The sequence below is a fragment of the Nomascus leucogenys genome, chromosome 11 (assembly GCF_006542625.1).
Source record: "Nomascus leucogenys isolate Asia chromosome 11, Asia_NLE_v1, whole genome shotgun sequence".
Lineage (NCBI taxonomy): Eukaryota > Metazoa > Chordata > Mammalia > Primates > Hylobatidae > Nomascus > Nomascus leucogenys.
The window spans coordinates 42097620-42114160 of record NC_044391.1 but is presented as its reverse complement, the minus strand read 5'-3'; the positions used below and the strand labels follow the sequence as shown (position 1 = coordinate 42114160).

The 16541-nt window shown below is 37.7% G+C and overlaps 1 protein-coding gene across 1 annotated transcript in view; it reads right to left on the bottom strand.

The window, feature by feature from the left end:
- The window catches only part of ABCB5 (ATP binding cassette subfamily B member 5), a 155065-nt gene that overhangs the window by 128313 nt on the left and 10211 nt on the right, over nt 1-16541 (bottom strand). The window contains exons 3-5 of the mRNA XM_003252628.2: nt 15717-15771; nt 13172-13322; nt 9911-9965 (exon numbers count right to left, since the gene is read on the bottom strand). Of these exons, the coding sequence (XP_003252676.1) occupies nt 9911-9965; nt 13172-13322; nt 15717-15771 (261 nt within the window). The remainder of the gene's footprint in view (nt 1-9910; nt 9966-13171; nt 13323-15716; nt 15772-16541) is intronic.

The following is a 16541-nucleotide window of genomic DNA, read 5'->3' as shown; positions in this document are numbered from 1 at the left end:
TTAGCTAAGAAAAGAACTTTATGCCAAAGAAAGTTGAGGCTAGAGCAAAGGGAGCATCATTCACGCTGTAGCCCAGAACAACACTATCCAGTAGAACTTTCCATGATGAAAAAAATGTTCAATATCTATGCTGTACTGTATGGCAGCCAGCCAGATATAATTATTAACACTTGACATGTGATTGAGAATGAGAAACTGAATTTTAAATTTTATTTAATTTTAGTCAATTCATATTTATAGTCAGAGCAATCAAGCAACAGAAAGAAATAAAAGGCATCCAAATTGGAAAAGAGAAAGTCAAATTATTTATTTGCTGATGATATGGTCTTATACCTAGAAAAACATAACAATTCCACCAAAATACTCCTAGATTTGCTAACAAATTCAGTCAAGATTCAGGTTATAAAATCAATGTGCAAAAGTCAGTAACATTTCTAAACACCAATAATGATCAAAATGAGAATCAAATCAAGAAATCAATCCCATTTACAATAGCTACAAAAAGTATCTATCTATTTATTTATTTATTTTTTATTATTATACTTTAGCTTTTAGGGTACATGTGCACAATGTGCAGGTTTGTTACATATGTATCCATGTGCCATGTTGGTTTGCTGCACCCATTAACTCGTCATTTAGCATTAGGTATATCTCCTAATGCTGTCCCTCCCCCCTCCCCCCACCCCACAACAGTCCCCGGAGTGTGATGTTCCCCTTCCTGTGTCCATGAGTTCTCATTGTTCAATTCCCACCTATGAGTGAGAACATGTGGTGTTTGGTTTTCTGTCCTTGTGATAGTTTACTGAGAATGATGGTTTCCAGCTTCATCCATGTCCCTACAAAGGACATGAACACATCATTTTTTATGGCTGCATAGTATTCCATGGTGTATATGTGCCACATTTTCTTAATCCAGTCTATCGTTGTTGGACATTTGGGTTGGTTCCAACTCTTTGCTATTGTGAATAGTGCTGCAATAAACATACGTGTGCATGTGTCTTCATAGCAGCATGATTTATAGTCCTTTGGGTATATACCCAGTAATGGGATGGCTGGGTCAAATGGTATTTCTAGTTCTAGATCCCTGAGGAATCGCCACACTGACTTCCACAATGGTTGAACTAGTTTACAGTCCCACCAACAGTGTAAAAGTGTTCCTATTTCTCCACATCCTCTCCAGCACCTGTTGTTTCCTGACTTTTTAATGATGGCCATTCTAACTGGCGTGAGATGGTATCTCACTGTGATTTTGATTTGCATTTCTCTGATGGCCAGTGATGATGAGCATTTTTTCATGTGTTTTTTGGCTGCATAAATGTCTTCTTTTGAGAAGTGTGTGTTCATGTCCTTCGCCTGCTTTTTGATGGGGTTGTTTGTTTTTTTCTTGTAAATCTGTTGGAGTTCATTGTAGATTCTGGATATTAGCCCTTTGTCAGATGAGTAGGTTGCAAAAATTTTCTCCCATTCTGTAGGTTGCCTGTTCACTCTGATGGTAGTTTCTTTTGCTGTGCAGAAGCTCTTTAGTTTAATTAGATCCCATTTGTCAATTTTGGCTTTTGTTGCCATTGCTTTTGGTGTTTTAGACATGAAGTCCTTGCCCATGCCTATGTCCTGAATGGTATTACCTAGGTTTTCTTCTAGGGTTTTTATGGTTTTAGGTCTAACATGTAAGTCTTTAATCCATCTTGAATTAATTTTTGTATAAGTTGTAAGGAAGGGATCCAGTTTCAGCTTTCTACATATGGCTAGCCAGTTTTCCCAGCACCATTTATTAAATAGGGAATCCTTTCCCCATTTCTTGTTTTTGTCAGGTTTGTCAAAGATCAGATAGTTGTAGATATGTGGCATTATTTCTGAGGGCTCTGTTCTGTTCCATTGATCTATGTCTCTGTTGTGTTACCAGTACCATGCTGTTTTGGTTACTGTAGCCTTGTAGTATAGTTTGAAGTCAGGTAGCGTGATGCCTCCAGCTTTGTTCTTTTGGCTTAGGATTGACTTGGCGATGCGGGCTCTTTTTTGGTTCCGTATGAACTTTAAAGTAGTTTTTTTCCAATTCTGTGAAGAAAGTCATTGGTAGCTTGATGGGGGTGGCATTGAATCTATAAATTACCTTGGGCAGTATGGCCATTTTCACGATATTGATTCTTCCAACCCATGAGCATGGAATGTTCTTCCATTTGTTTGTATCCTCTTTTATTTCATTGAGCAGTGGTTTGTAGTTCTCCTTGAAGAGGTCCTTCACATCCCTTGTAAGTTGGATTCCTAGGTATTTTATTCTCTTTGGAGCAATTGTGAATGGGAGTTCACTCATGATTTGGCTCTCTGTCTGTGATTGGTGTACAAGAATGCTTGTGATTTTTGTACATTGATTTTGTATCCTGAGACTTTGCTGAAGTAGCTAATCAGCTTAAGGAGATTTTGGGCTGAGACAATGGGGTTTTCTAGATATACAATCATGTCATCTGCAAACAGGGACAATTTGACTTCCTCTTTTTCTAATTGAATACACTTTATTTCCTTCTCCTGCCTAATTGCCCTGGCCAGAACTTCCAGCACTATGTTGAATAGGAGCGGTGAGAGAGGGCATCCGTGTCTTGTGCCAGTTTTCAAAGGGAATGCTTCCAGTTTTTGCCCATTCAGTATGATATTGGCTGTGGGTTTGTTGTAGATAGCTCTTATTATTTTGAGATACGTCCCATCAATACCTAATTTATTGAGAGTTTTTAGCAGGAAGGTTGTTGAATTTTGTCAAAGGCCTTTTCTGCATCTATTGAGATAATCATGTGGTTTTTGTCTTTGGTTCCGTTTATATGCTGGATTACATTTATTGATTTGCATATGTTGAACCAGCCTTGCATCCCAGGGATGAAGCCCACTTGATCATGGTGTATAAGCTTTTTGATGTGCTGCTGGATTCGGTTTGCCAGTATTTTCTTGAGGATTTTTGCATCAGTGTTCATCAAGGTTATTGGTCTGAAATTCTCTTTTTTGGTTGTGTCTCTGCCAGGCTTTGGTATCAGGATGATGCTGGCCTCATAAAATGTGTTAGGGAGGAGTCCCTCTTTTTCTATCGATTGGAATAGTTTCAGAAGGAATGGTACCAGTTCCTCCTTGTACCTCTGGTAGAATTCGGCTGTGAATCCATCAGGTCCTGGACTCTTTTTGGTTGGTAAGCTATTGATTATTGCCACAATTTCAGAACCTGTTATTGGTCTATTCAGAGATTCAACTTCTTCCTGGTTTAGTCTTGGGAGGGTGTATTTGTTGAGGAATTTATCCATTTCTTCTAGATTTTCTAGTTTATTTGTGTAGAGGTGTTTGTAGTATTCTCTGATGGTAGATTGTATTTCTGTGGGATCGGTGGTGATATCCCCTTTTTCATTTTTTATTGCATCTATTTGATTCTTCTCTCTTTTCTTCTTTATTAGTCTTGCTAGCGGTCTATCAATTTTGTTGATCTTTTCAAAAAACCAGCTCCTGGATTCATTAATTTTTTGAAGGGTTTTTTGTGTCTCTATTTCCTTCAGTTCTGCTCTGATTTTAGTTATTTCTAGCCTTCTGCTAGCTTTTGAATGTGATTGCTCTTGCTTTTCTAGTTCTTTTAATTGTGATGTTAGGGTGTCAATTTTGGATCTTTCCTGCTTTCTCTTGTGGGCATTTAGTGCTATAAATTTCCCTCTACACACTGCTTTGAATGTGTCCCAGAGATTCTGGTATGTTGTGTCTTTGTTCTCGTTGGTTTCAAAGAACATCTTTCTTTCTGCCTTCATTTCATTATGTACCCAGTAGTCATTCAGGAGCAGGTTGTTCAGTTTCCATGTAGTTGAGCGGTTTTGAGTGAGTTTCTTAATCCTGAGTTCTAGTTTGATTGCACTGTGGTCTGAGAGACAGTTTGTTGTAATTTATGTTCTTTTACATTTGCTGAGGAGAGCTTTACTTCCAACTATGTGGTCAATTTTGGAATAGGTGTGGTGTGGTGCTGAAAAAAATGTATATTCTGTTGATTTGGGATGGAGAGTTCTGTAGATGTCTATTAGGTCCACTTTGTGCAGAGCTGAGTTCAATTCCTGGATATCCTTGTTAACTTTCTGTCTCGTTGATCTATCTAATGTTGACAGTGGGGTGTGAAAATCTCCCATTATTGTTGTGTGGGAGTTTAAGTCCCTTTGTAGGTCACTCAGGACTTGCTTTATGAATCTGGGTGCTCCTGTGTTGGGTGCATATATATTTAGGATAGTTGGCTCTTCTTGTTGAATTGATCCCTTTACCATTATGTAATGGCCTTCTTTGTCTCTTTTGATCTTTGTTGGTTTAAAGTCTATTTTATCAGAGACTAGGATTGCAACCCCTGCCTTTTTTTGTTTTCCATTTGCTTGATAGATCTTCCTCCATCCCTTTATTTTGAGTCTATGTGTGTCTCTGCACGTGAGATGGGTTTCCTGAATACAGCACACTGATGGGTCTTGATTCCTTATCCAATTTGCCAGTCTGTGTCTTTTAATTGGAGCATTTAGCCCATTTACATTTAAAGTTAATATTGTTATGTGTGAATCTGATCCTGTCATTATGATGTTAGTTGGTTATTTTGCTCATTAGTTGATGCAGTTTCTTCCTAGCCTCGATGGTCTTTACAATTTGGCATGTTTTTGCAGTGGCTGGTACCGGTTGTTCCTTTCCATGTTTAGTGCTTCCTTCAGGAGCTCTTTTAGGGCAGGCCTGGTAGTGACAAAATCACTCAGCATTTGCTTGTCTGTAAAGTATTTTATTTCTCCTTCACTTATGAAGCTTAGTTTGACTGGATATGAAATTCTGGGTTGAAAATTCTTTTCTAGACTGGGCGCGGTGGCTCACGCTTGTAATCCCAGCACTTTGGGAGGCCGAAGCGGGTGGATCACGAGGTCAGGAGATCGAGACCATGGTGAAACCCCGTCTCTACTAAAAAATACAAAAATTAGCCGGGCGTGGTGGCGGGCGCCTGTAGTCCCAGCTACTCAGAGAGGCTGAGGCAGGAGAATGGCGTGAACCCAGGAGGCGGAGCTTACAGTGAGCCGAGATTGTGCCACTGCACTCCAGCCTGGGCGACAGAGCGAGACACCGTCTCAAAAAAAAAAAAAGAAAATTCTTTTCTTTAAGAATGTTGAATATCGGCCCCCACTCTCTTCTGGCTTGTAGAGTTTCTGCCGAGAGATCAGCTGTTAGTCTGATGGGCTTCCCTTTGTGGGTAACCCGACCTTTCTCTCTGGCCACCCTAAACATTTTTTCCTTCATTTCAACTTTGGTGAATCTGACAATTATGTGTCTTGGAGTTGCTCTTCTCGAGGAGTATCTTTGTGGCGTTCTCTGTATTTCCTGAATCTGAATGTTGGCCTGCCTTGCTAGATTGGGGAAGTTCTCCTGGATAATATCTTGCAGAGTGTTTTCCAACTTGTTTCCATTCTCCCCGTCACTTTCAGGTACACCAATCAGATGTAGGTTTGATCTTTTCACATAGCCCATATTTCTTGGAGGCTTTGTTCATTTCTTTTTATTCTTTTTTCTCTAAACTTCCCTTCTCGCTTCATTTCATTCATTTCATCTTCCATCAATGATACCCTTTCTTCCAGTTGATCGCATCGGCTACCGAGGCTTCTGCAATCTTCACGTAGTTCTCGACACTTGGCTTTCAGCTCCATCAGCTCCTTTAAGCCCTTCTCTGCATTGGTTATTCTAGTTATCCATTCATCTAATTTTTTTTCAAAGTTTTTAACTTCTTTGCCATTGTTTTGAAGTTCCTCCCGTAGCTCGGAGTAGTTTGATCATCTGAAGCCTTCTTCTCTCAACTCGTCAAAGTCATCCTTCATCCAGCTTTGTTCCGTTGCTGGTGAGGAACTGCGTTCCTTTGGAGAAGGAGAGGTGCTCTGCTTTTTAGAGTTTCCAGTTTTTCTGCTCTGTTTTTTCCCCATCTTTGTGGTTTTATCTACTTTTGGTCTTTGATGATGGTGATGTACACATGGGTTTTTGGTGTGGATGTCCTTTCTGTTTGTTAGCTTTCCTTCTACCAGACAGGACCCTCAGCTGCAGGTCTGTTGGAGTTTACTAGAGGTCCACTCCAGACCCTGTTTGGCTGGGTGTCAGCAGCGGTGGCTGCAGAACAGCGGATTTTGGTGAGACTGCAAATTCAGCTGTCTGATAGTTCCTCTGGAAGTTTTGTCTCAGAGGAGTACCTGGCCGAGTGAGGTGTCAGTCTGTCCCTACTGGGGGGTGCCTCCCAGGTAGGCTGCTGGGGGTTGAGGGACCCACTTTAGGAGGCAGTCTGTCCATTCTCAGATCTCCAGCTGCGTGCTGGGGGACCACTACTCTCTTCAAAGCTGTCAGACAGGGACATTTAAGTCTGCAGAGGTTCCTGCTGACTTTTTGTTTGTCTGTGCCCTGCCCCCAGAGGTGGAGCCTACAGAGGCAGGCAGGCCTCCTTGAGCTGTGGTGGGCTCCACCTAGTTCGAGCTTCCTGGCTGCTTTGGTTACCTAAGCAAGCCTGGGCAATGGCAGGCGCCCCTCCCCCAGCCTCGCTGCCGCCTTGCAGTTTGATCTCAGACTGCTGTGCTAGCAATCAGCGAGACTCTGTGGACATAGGACCCTCCAAGCCAGGTGCGGGACACAATCTCCTGGTGTGCCGTTTTCCAGGCCCGTTGGAAAAGCACAGTATTAGGGTGGGACTGACCCGATTTTCCAGGTGCCGTCTGTTACCCCTTTCTTTGACTAGGAAAGGGAACTCCCTGACCCCTTCCGCTTCCTGAGTGAGGCAACGCCTCGCCCTGCTGCGGCTCACACACAGTGCGCTGCACCGACTGTCCTGCACCCACTCTTTGGCACTCCCTAGTGAGATGAACCCGATACCTCAAATGGAAATGCAGAAATCACCCATCTTCTGTGTCGCTCACGCTGGGAGCTGTAGACCGGAGCTGTTCCTATTTGGCCGTCTTTGCTCCACCCCACAAAAAAGTATCTAAGAATATATTTAACTAAGGAATTAAAAGATCTTTACAAGGAAAACTACAAAACATCAATGAGAGGAATTGTAGATGACAGAAACAAATGGGAAAACATCCCATGCTCATGGATCTGAAAAATCATATCATTAAAATGAGTTTACTGGACAAAGCAATGTATACATTCAATGCAATTTCTATCAAAATGTCAATGTCATTTTTCATGGAATTAGAAAAGACAATCTTAAAATTCATATGCAGCCAAAAAAAAGCCTTAATAATAAAAGCAACTATAAGCAGAAAGAACAAAGGTGGATGTATCACACTACCTGATTTTAAATTGTACTACAAGGCTATACTAACCAAAACATCATGGTACTGGTATAATTATAGGCACATAGATCGAGGAAAAAGAATAGAGAACCCAGAAACAAAGCCACGTAACTACAACCAATTGACCTTCAACAAAGCCGACAAAAACATGCATGGGGAAAAGGACATCCTATTTAATAAATGGTGCTGGGAAAATTGGAAATCTGTAAGCAAAAGAATAAAACTGGACCCCTATCTCTCACCATATACAAAAATCAACTGAAGATGGATTAAAGACTTAAATTTAACACCTGAGATGGTAAGAATCCTGGAAGAAAACTTAGGACAAACTCTTCTGGACATTGGCCTTGACAAAGAATTCATGGCTAAGACCTCAAAAATAAATGCAACAAAACCAAAAATAGACAAATGGAAATTAATTAAATTAAAAAGCTTCTGCACAGCAAAAGAAATAATCAACAGAGTGAAAAGACAACCTGTAGAATGGGAGAAAATATTTGCAAACTATGCAACCAACAAAAAACTAATATCTAGGATCTACAAGGAACTCAAACATCTCAAGGACAATAAAATAAACCTAAATAACTCCAGTAAAAAGTGGGCAAAAGACATGAGCAGACAGTTTTCAAAAGGAGCCATACAAATGGCCAAAAAGCATATGAAAAAATGCTCAGCATCAGTAATCATCAGAGAAATGCAAATAAAACCATAGTGAAACACTGTCTTACACCAATCAGAATGTCTACTATTAAAGATTCAAATAATAACAGATGTTGGTGAGAATGCAGGGAAAGGAGAGCACTTATACACTTTTGGGGGTAACGTAAATTAGTACAACCTCTATGGAAAACAGTATAGAGATTTCTCAAAGAACTAAAAATTGAAATACCATTCAATTTGGCAGTGTCACTACTGAGTATATACCCAAAGGAAAAGAAATCTTTGTGCCAGAAAGATACCTGCACTTGTATGTTTATTGTAGCCCTATTCACAGTAGCAAAGATATGGATTCAACCTAAGTGTTCATCAGTGAATGAATGAAGACAATGTTTACACACACACACACACATACATCACATGGAATACTACTCAGCCATAAAAATAATGAGATGATGGGTTTTTTTGCAGCAACAGGGATGGATCAAGAGGCCATTATCTTAAATGAAAGAACTCAGAAACAGTAAAATACCACATGTTCTCACTTATAAGTGGGAGCTAAATAATGTGTACACATGGACATAGAGAGTGGAATAATAGACACTGGAGACTCAGAGGCTGAGAGGGTAAAAGGGGGTGTAAGAGATGAGAAATTACTTAATGGTTGCAAGGTTCACTGTTTGGGTGATGGTTACACAAAAAGCCCAGACTTCACCACTATGCAATTTATCCATGTAACACAACTGCGCTTGTACCCCCTAAATCTATAAACAAAATTATATAGCCACAAATGGCCATGGCTAACATATTGGACAGGGCATATTAGGAATTAAAACTAAAGAAGAACAGAGGATACAAGAGACTGGGAAATGTAGAGAGAAGGAAGGGATAAGGAGATATTTGTTAATGCTAAAATTATAGGTAGATAGGAGAAATAAATTCTAATGTCGTATGGTACTATAGTTAACTATGACTATACTTAACAATAATATATTACATGATTTCAAATAGCTAGAAGAAAGATACTGAATATTTCCAATACAAAGAAACGACAAATGTTTGAGATAATGAATATGCTAATTAATCTGATCTGATCACTATACGTTATATGTATTACAGCATCACTATGTACCTCACAAATATGTATAATTATTGTGTGTCAATTATTTTTTTAATTAAAAAAAGAATTAAGGCCCAGAAGATGTCACTGCAATGTGATGGGTGTCCCTTGACAACATGGTGTCTTCATTTTGGGGGGAAAAGAATAGGCATCACTTAGGTTTAGAGTAAAGACCCAGAAAGTTTTAGTGAGGCAGTACGGGAATCCAGTCAATATACTGAGAAAGGTAGTGTCTATCTAGGAAACTCAGAACATATTGAGTAAATAAACCATACTGTTTAATACCTAAAATTACGAAACAGAACATCCCTATACATTATTTATTATTCATTCTTTACAATTTTTTGTTTGGATACAACTTTACCATAATAGTCTGAATAATTAGTCTCCAAATTTACTGTGAGTAAAACCTTACTATTTTTATGTTAAAAAGTATTTTATTATTTTTACTATTTATTTGTTGATTTTTAATGTTTAAAGAAATAGAATTTTCAATGAGGCTCATAAGGAATATAATTTTTTGGAAGGAAAATGAAGTCCTTTCTTTCCCAGGATATTGCTAGGAGGCAAAATTGCTACAAAAATGCAAATCCTTACAATTTTTAAATTGATGACAACTTTGTCAACTACAACTCAACCTATACACCTTTCAAGTAGAAGAAAAAATATGCACTAATTGTATTTTATATACCTAATGAAAGAAGAGGACATGTTTGCTTTAATCATTTGTTATGTAATATTAATGGTCATACAAAATTTCAGTTGCTTTTTTCTTGTAAGCTTTAAATAAAGCAGCATTCAACAAATGTGATATTAACATTTCATTTGGACTTACAGAGTCATGTCTTCGTTCAGCTTCTCTTGAGACTGAGTACAGTTCCGATAATTTGCTGTAAAAAAGGTTATTTAAAATATAGAGGAAATTAATTTATAATTGGTCATACTGTTACACAGATAGCCCTCCAAACCAAATATATTGCACTCTTAAGACAACAGGTTTACTGCCCACACTCAGGTTTATTATCATCTCATTTTCTATTCTTTAACCTAGAACTGGAAATAATTATCTCTGCTCTCGAGAAGTACTCATGCAGCTTGGAAAAATATAAGGAAGAATTAACCATGTAGCTCATAACTGGAAAGAATTATTTGGGACATCTCTGATCAGACAACAATCAGGAAATAATAGTAATAAAATTCCCTGCTTCTGCCAGAGATTATACACTTTAAATTAAGTTTGAAACACTCCAGGGAATGATTTCAAAAGTCCAAGAAAAGCAAGAACATGTGTGAAAGTTCTAGAAGAATTAGCCATGGGAAAAACGGAAAGCTCATTGAAACATGTTGAGTATAACCAACAATGTTTAAAGGTTATAAGATTTCTATGTAAACTTTTCTATATATCTTCTAGTAGAAAAAAATATTGTACACTGATTAATATACCAAAGCCCTGATTTCACCAATAACACAAAACCATGGTTGATATCCATGATTATAATTTTCGCCCTTAAACCTCTATAATCAACATTTGAAATAACTGCAGACATCATGACTCTTCATCTGTTATAACCATAACATCATCACATATTACAATGTTTATGATCTTTATTTATATGCAAACAATCATTTCTCCCTTATTCTATTTATGGAATTGTGGTAGGAAAAAATACCAAAATTCATATGGCAGAAATGGAGATTTCAATAAGATTTAACTGAGCAAATAAAGGAAATAAACATTGTTTCTAAAAATGGTTCCTGCAGTCTTATAAAAATGGCATAATCTCAGTGTATAGATTATATTGATAGAGGTAATATTTTGGAAAGTTCAGGACTCACACAAAAATGGATCCCCAACTAGTGATAGCTATTATTCATATTTTTATTTGTAGGAATGAATAATCCTGCTCTATTATCCTCTGGAAAACCAATGTTAGAAGGTTGAAGGTTTGCCTCTTAATATCCCTACTTCTCTTTAACAATATGTTATAATATACCAGTAATATCCATGAATTCATCTAAATCATTATTGAACTTCTCTATATGTTTACCACATTCAATAAAACCAGGAAACTGGAGAAGCCTTGAACAACAACAAAAATTAGAATTCACAGCAGTAGCAATTAGATATGTAGTGTCTAGCCTATCCAAAACAGGTAAGACAATCAATTACAGAATAAATTAAACAAAAAGAATACTCCCAAGCAGATGGCCTTAGGTTGCCAGGTTGCTCATTTACTCACACGTTCATTCATTCATTTGTTCATAGAGCTGTAGTAGACAATCAATAAATGTTTACTCAGTGAACTGGTGGCTCCATTTGTTTAACAACAAATTATTTAGCATATATATCAATTTACATCATTAATATATCAGATTTTTACTTATATCCTTAATTTTGTTTATATTATTAAAATATTTAAAAAGTCATAACTGTTTAAGCAGGAGATCATGGAAAGACAGAGATGGAAGCAATGGGTTTATCTCGCTCAAGATTAGTACACGTAAAAGATTTGCTTTTGAGTTTAAAGATTTTTTTTGCTTTGAAGATTTTTTATTTTTGCTTTACAGGTTTGCTTTTTGGAAAACAAGAAGGTATAATTTAGGTATAAATTAGAATTTAAAGTCAAATAGAGCACAGAGGGAAGTAGACTGAACAAAGAAAGGCTAATGTTGATGAAAAGACAGTCTAGGTTGTAATGAGTTATTTTTCCCAGTTATAATAAATATTTATAACAATAATTCCAGTGTGTAATTTGGGGAAAAGCATATAAAATTAGGAAATTACTAATATTTATAATATCCACGAGATAAAAAATACTGCATAGTCATTACATCAGTGCATAGGAGAATCACTGGAATTTAAACCTAAAGAATAATGTCACCTTGAAAGACATGACCCTGAAATAGGATGCTACAAAGGATACACGAAAGATGCCTACAAATAACGGCAATATGAAAATACCTTTTCCACACCTAATTGCTAGTTCCTCTCACCACCATTTCAGGGTATCTGTCTCTAGTTCTACAATTTTCTGCTTCTCTTCTGCATTTTGTTATATAGTGCCACGCATGGCTAAGAACTACTACAAAAAAACACTAAGTAGCTACTAAACTGAAAGATTTGATCATACTTGATGATTTCTTCTTCTTCTCCTTCTCCTTCTTTTTTTTCTTTGAGATGGAGTTTTGCTCTTGTTGCCCAGGCTGGAGTGCAATGGTGCAATCTTGGCTCACTGCAACCTCTGCCTCCTGGGTTCAAACGATTCTCCTGCCTCAGCCTCCCGAGTAGCTGGAATTACAGGCACATGCTACCATGGCTGGCTAATTTTTTGTATTTTAATAGAGACGGGGTTTCACCGTGTTGACCATTGACCAGGCTAGTATTGAACTCCTGACCTCAGGTGATCCACTGGCCTCAGCCTCCCAAAGTGCGGGATTACAGGCATGAGCCACTGCCACCGGGCCTTGATTTCTTCCTTTTAAAGGATGTGTTACATCCTAGTGGCCTGGGATGGCCCAAGCCTTTGATTAAATCCTGATGTAATCACCACTTCTGATAAAAAATTATTTGAATTCTTAAGAGAGACAAGCTGAACTATTGAGGACTTCAGATGATTCCTACGTAACATCAGCAAATGGCTTTCTGATTTGAACTGCAACATTGGCTCCCTGCTGAGTCCCCAGCATGCCAGCCCACCCTCTTGAACTTGCCAGCCTCTATAACCATGTGAGCCAGCCAATTCTTTAAAATCTCACTCTTTACACACACACACACACACACACACACACACACACACACACACACGCAGTCTCTCTGTTTCTAACACACATCCTATCGATGCTGTTTCTCTGGAGAACCCTAATAGGGGATTTTGTTTCTTATTTATTTATTTATTTTAATTCAATTATAGACCTCGGTGGTCATGAAGATTTTGTTTCTTTAGTGCCCAGCAATATAGCAGAATAAATGACTTAAATACATATTATACGGATACTGTTTTACAATACAATAATCTGCCTTGTGAGCTTAACGTTTGTTTGCTTTGTTCAATGCTTTTGTGTCTTCAGTGATACAGAAAAATAATCGTATACTCACTTGTGTTAGTTTGGACTAGACATCCACTAATAAGGTTATCACTCATTTCTCCTAAAACCAGTGACATTAAAGGAAGGCAGGCTCCATTGACCAGTGATGCCAGTATACCCAGGATCATGAGTGTGATGTCCAGTCCATCAGCAAAGCGGAACTGAGGAAAACAAAGCACGGTAGCACCACAACTGTAAAACAAACAAACAGACCAAGCACACACACACACACAACAGCAGCCTACAGCCTTTGCCACCTAGTAAACATGACTTTATACATTGATTAAGATGGTAAATAAATGCATAAAATCATAGATATGTATTTACATCTAAAGTAAAAACAAATACCAAAATTAAGAATTTACCATCTCCTTTAAAGGCATTAAAAAATAAAGCAGCTAACTATTCACAATAGCAAAGACTTGGAACCCACCCAAATGTCTATCAATGATAGACTGGATTAAGCAAATGTGGCACATATACATCATGGAATACTATGCAGCCATAAAAATGGATGAGTTCATGTCCTTTGCAGGGACATGGATGAAGCTGGAAACCATCATTCTCAGCAAACTATCGCAAGGACAAAAAACCAAACACCGCATGTTCTCACTCATAGGTGGGAGTTGAACAATGAGAACACTTGGACACAGGGTGGGGAACATCACATACCGGGGCCTGTTGGGGGGTGGGGGCCTGGGCGAGGGACGGTATTAGGAGAAATACCTAATGTAAATGTCAGGTTGATAGGTGCAGCAAACCAACATGGCACATGTATACCTATATAACAAACCTGCACGTTGTGAACATGTACCCTAGAACTTAAAGTATAATAATAATAAAAATAAATAAAGGAGCTAAATCAGTACAAATTGTAGATACCTGACACGAGTCAGGTCAGATGTGGGTATGAATCAGAAACTTTATTCCATTTGGTTGGTTTTGGAATAAGTTAAGGTATTTTGAAGACTGCAATGACAATATCTTAGTTTACGGAAAGTTGATGTGCACACTTTCAATGCTCTAGGCTCACTGGCATCATAGCAATGGCATGGCTAAGTGCAGTGACCAGAACTAACTAGTAAAAATGTAATGAATTATATTTGTGATGATTTTAAATTCCTTAGATTTTTTTTCTACCCAGAGCAATACCTATCCTGTAAATAAGGATAGTTAAGGAGGTCAATGATAATTTTAAGGGCTGTTTTGAATAAGAAAGAAATGCCTGAAAGCCATCTATTGAATGCCTTCTATTCTATTCTGTAGTAGGTCCTCATAGCATCTGTCCAAAACCAAATCATGAGGAAAATTGAAAATATGGATTATTTATCTTACTGAGAGGTCAAAATAAAATTTAAATGGTATTAAAATGTAATTAGATTTGAATAACAGCAAGAGGAACTTACTGCATATTTTATGAATGGAGACCAAAATATTATTTTTCCATTCATCAGTGCAATAGCTAATAAATATTTATAGTTTTACTTCCACAGCATTGCATTCAGCATTACGGACATTAAGAGAGTATCTGCTCCTCCACCTTCCTCCAGAATAATGCTATCTCCTTGATAAAGTTTGTCATGTTCTGCTACTATTCAGTTTTTTTTTAATTGACTTTTGAAAAAACAGGGGCTGTTTCATGTATATTTGTAGGGACATAACATTGACAGCCAGGCTGACACAGAGATTAGAGTGGGTGAAGGCCATGTCTGGGAACACATGCATGAAACGCTCCTTAAACATGATTTCAAAGAAGTGTACAGACACATTCTCTGATACACAGGCTTTAAAAAATACTTAGATAATTATTTTTGATTTAAAAGGATTTGTAACACTATAAAAATAATAACAACACATCACAATGCAGAATCATTGGAATACACTGAAATGTAAACATAGATAGTAAAAGTCACTGATAATTTCCCACCACTCAGAAATATCCTTTGGTAACATTTATGTACAGTACACACACACACACAGACACACACACCACACAAACACTTTTAAAACACTGAGTCATTATGTGGATGTTATGCTATTTTTCCCTATCCTTTATTGTGGAATTTTGAGATTGTTTATATTTTTTCCTATTGGAAATGATACTTAATGAATTCTTTTTTTTTTTCTTTTTTGAGACAGAGTCTCGCACTGTCGCCCAGGCTGGAGTGCAGTGGCACAATCTCAGCTCACTGCAAACTCCACTTCCCGGGTTCAAGCAATTCTCCTGCCTCAGCCTCTGAGTAGCTGAGATTACAGGTGCCTGCCACCATGCCTGGCTAATTTTTTTGTATTTTTTTTTTTTTTTTTTAGTAGAGGTAGGGTTTCACCACTTTGGTCAGGCTGGTCTTGAATTCCTGACCTCATGATCCACCCACCTCGGCCTCCCAAAGTGTTGGGATTACAGGCATGAGCCACCATGCCCGGCCAATGAATTCTTTTAGTTCCCTCTTTCCCACAAATAATGGATGCAATCTAATAAACAAAATCATTCTATGCACTACTGAGAAGTCTCTAAAATCTTCTAATGCATGTACTTTCTAACTGATTTCACTTACTATCTCAATAGATCCAACAGCTTCCTTTCTCAGTTCTGGCTGTTCATCTACAGTTCTGGAAAATAAAAGTTCAAAATGCAACAGTTACAATATGAATATAATTTGAAAAATTTTTCCATTAATAGTTTGCTGAAGTGTCAGATATCACCTTGGTAGCAAATTTACACCAACACTGAAATTTTAAAAAGAAACTTAATGATAGACAGTTGTCACTGGTTGTCTGTAAACTTGGTAGGGTAGCAGCTTGAAGACATGTGTCTGGAGTAGAATTTTTTAAATTTGTGGTAAAATAGATATAATGTAGGCTTTATCTTCTTGAATAATTTTAATTGTATAACCAAGGCACTAACTACAGTCACACTGTTGTGCCACCATGTATTTTGATTTACCCACAGAGCTCTTTTTACTTTGCAAAACTAAACCTTTGTACACGTTAAACATTTTCCCATTGTCCTCTCCTCTCAGCCCCTGGCAACCGCGGTTCTATTTTCTATGAATCTGACTGCTGTGGGCACCTCAGATAAATAGAATCATACAGCATTTCTCCTTTCATGTCTGGCTGTATTCAAAGTTCATCCTTGAATTATTCACTTAGCATAATGTCTTCATGTTTCATCCACATTGTAGTAAGTGTTGGAATTTTTCTACTTTTTAGTAGAAATAAAATAGTATTCCATCGTATGTTTTTGCCACGTTTTGTCGAACACTTAGACTGCTTCCGCATTTTGGCTATTCCTAGTAATGCTGTTAGGAAGATGAGTGTACAAATATCTCTTCAATTTACTACTTTAATTCGTTTGAGTATATACCCAGAAGTAGAATTGT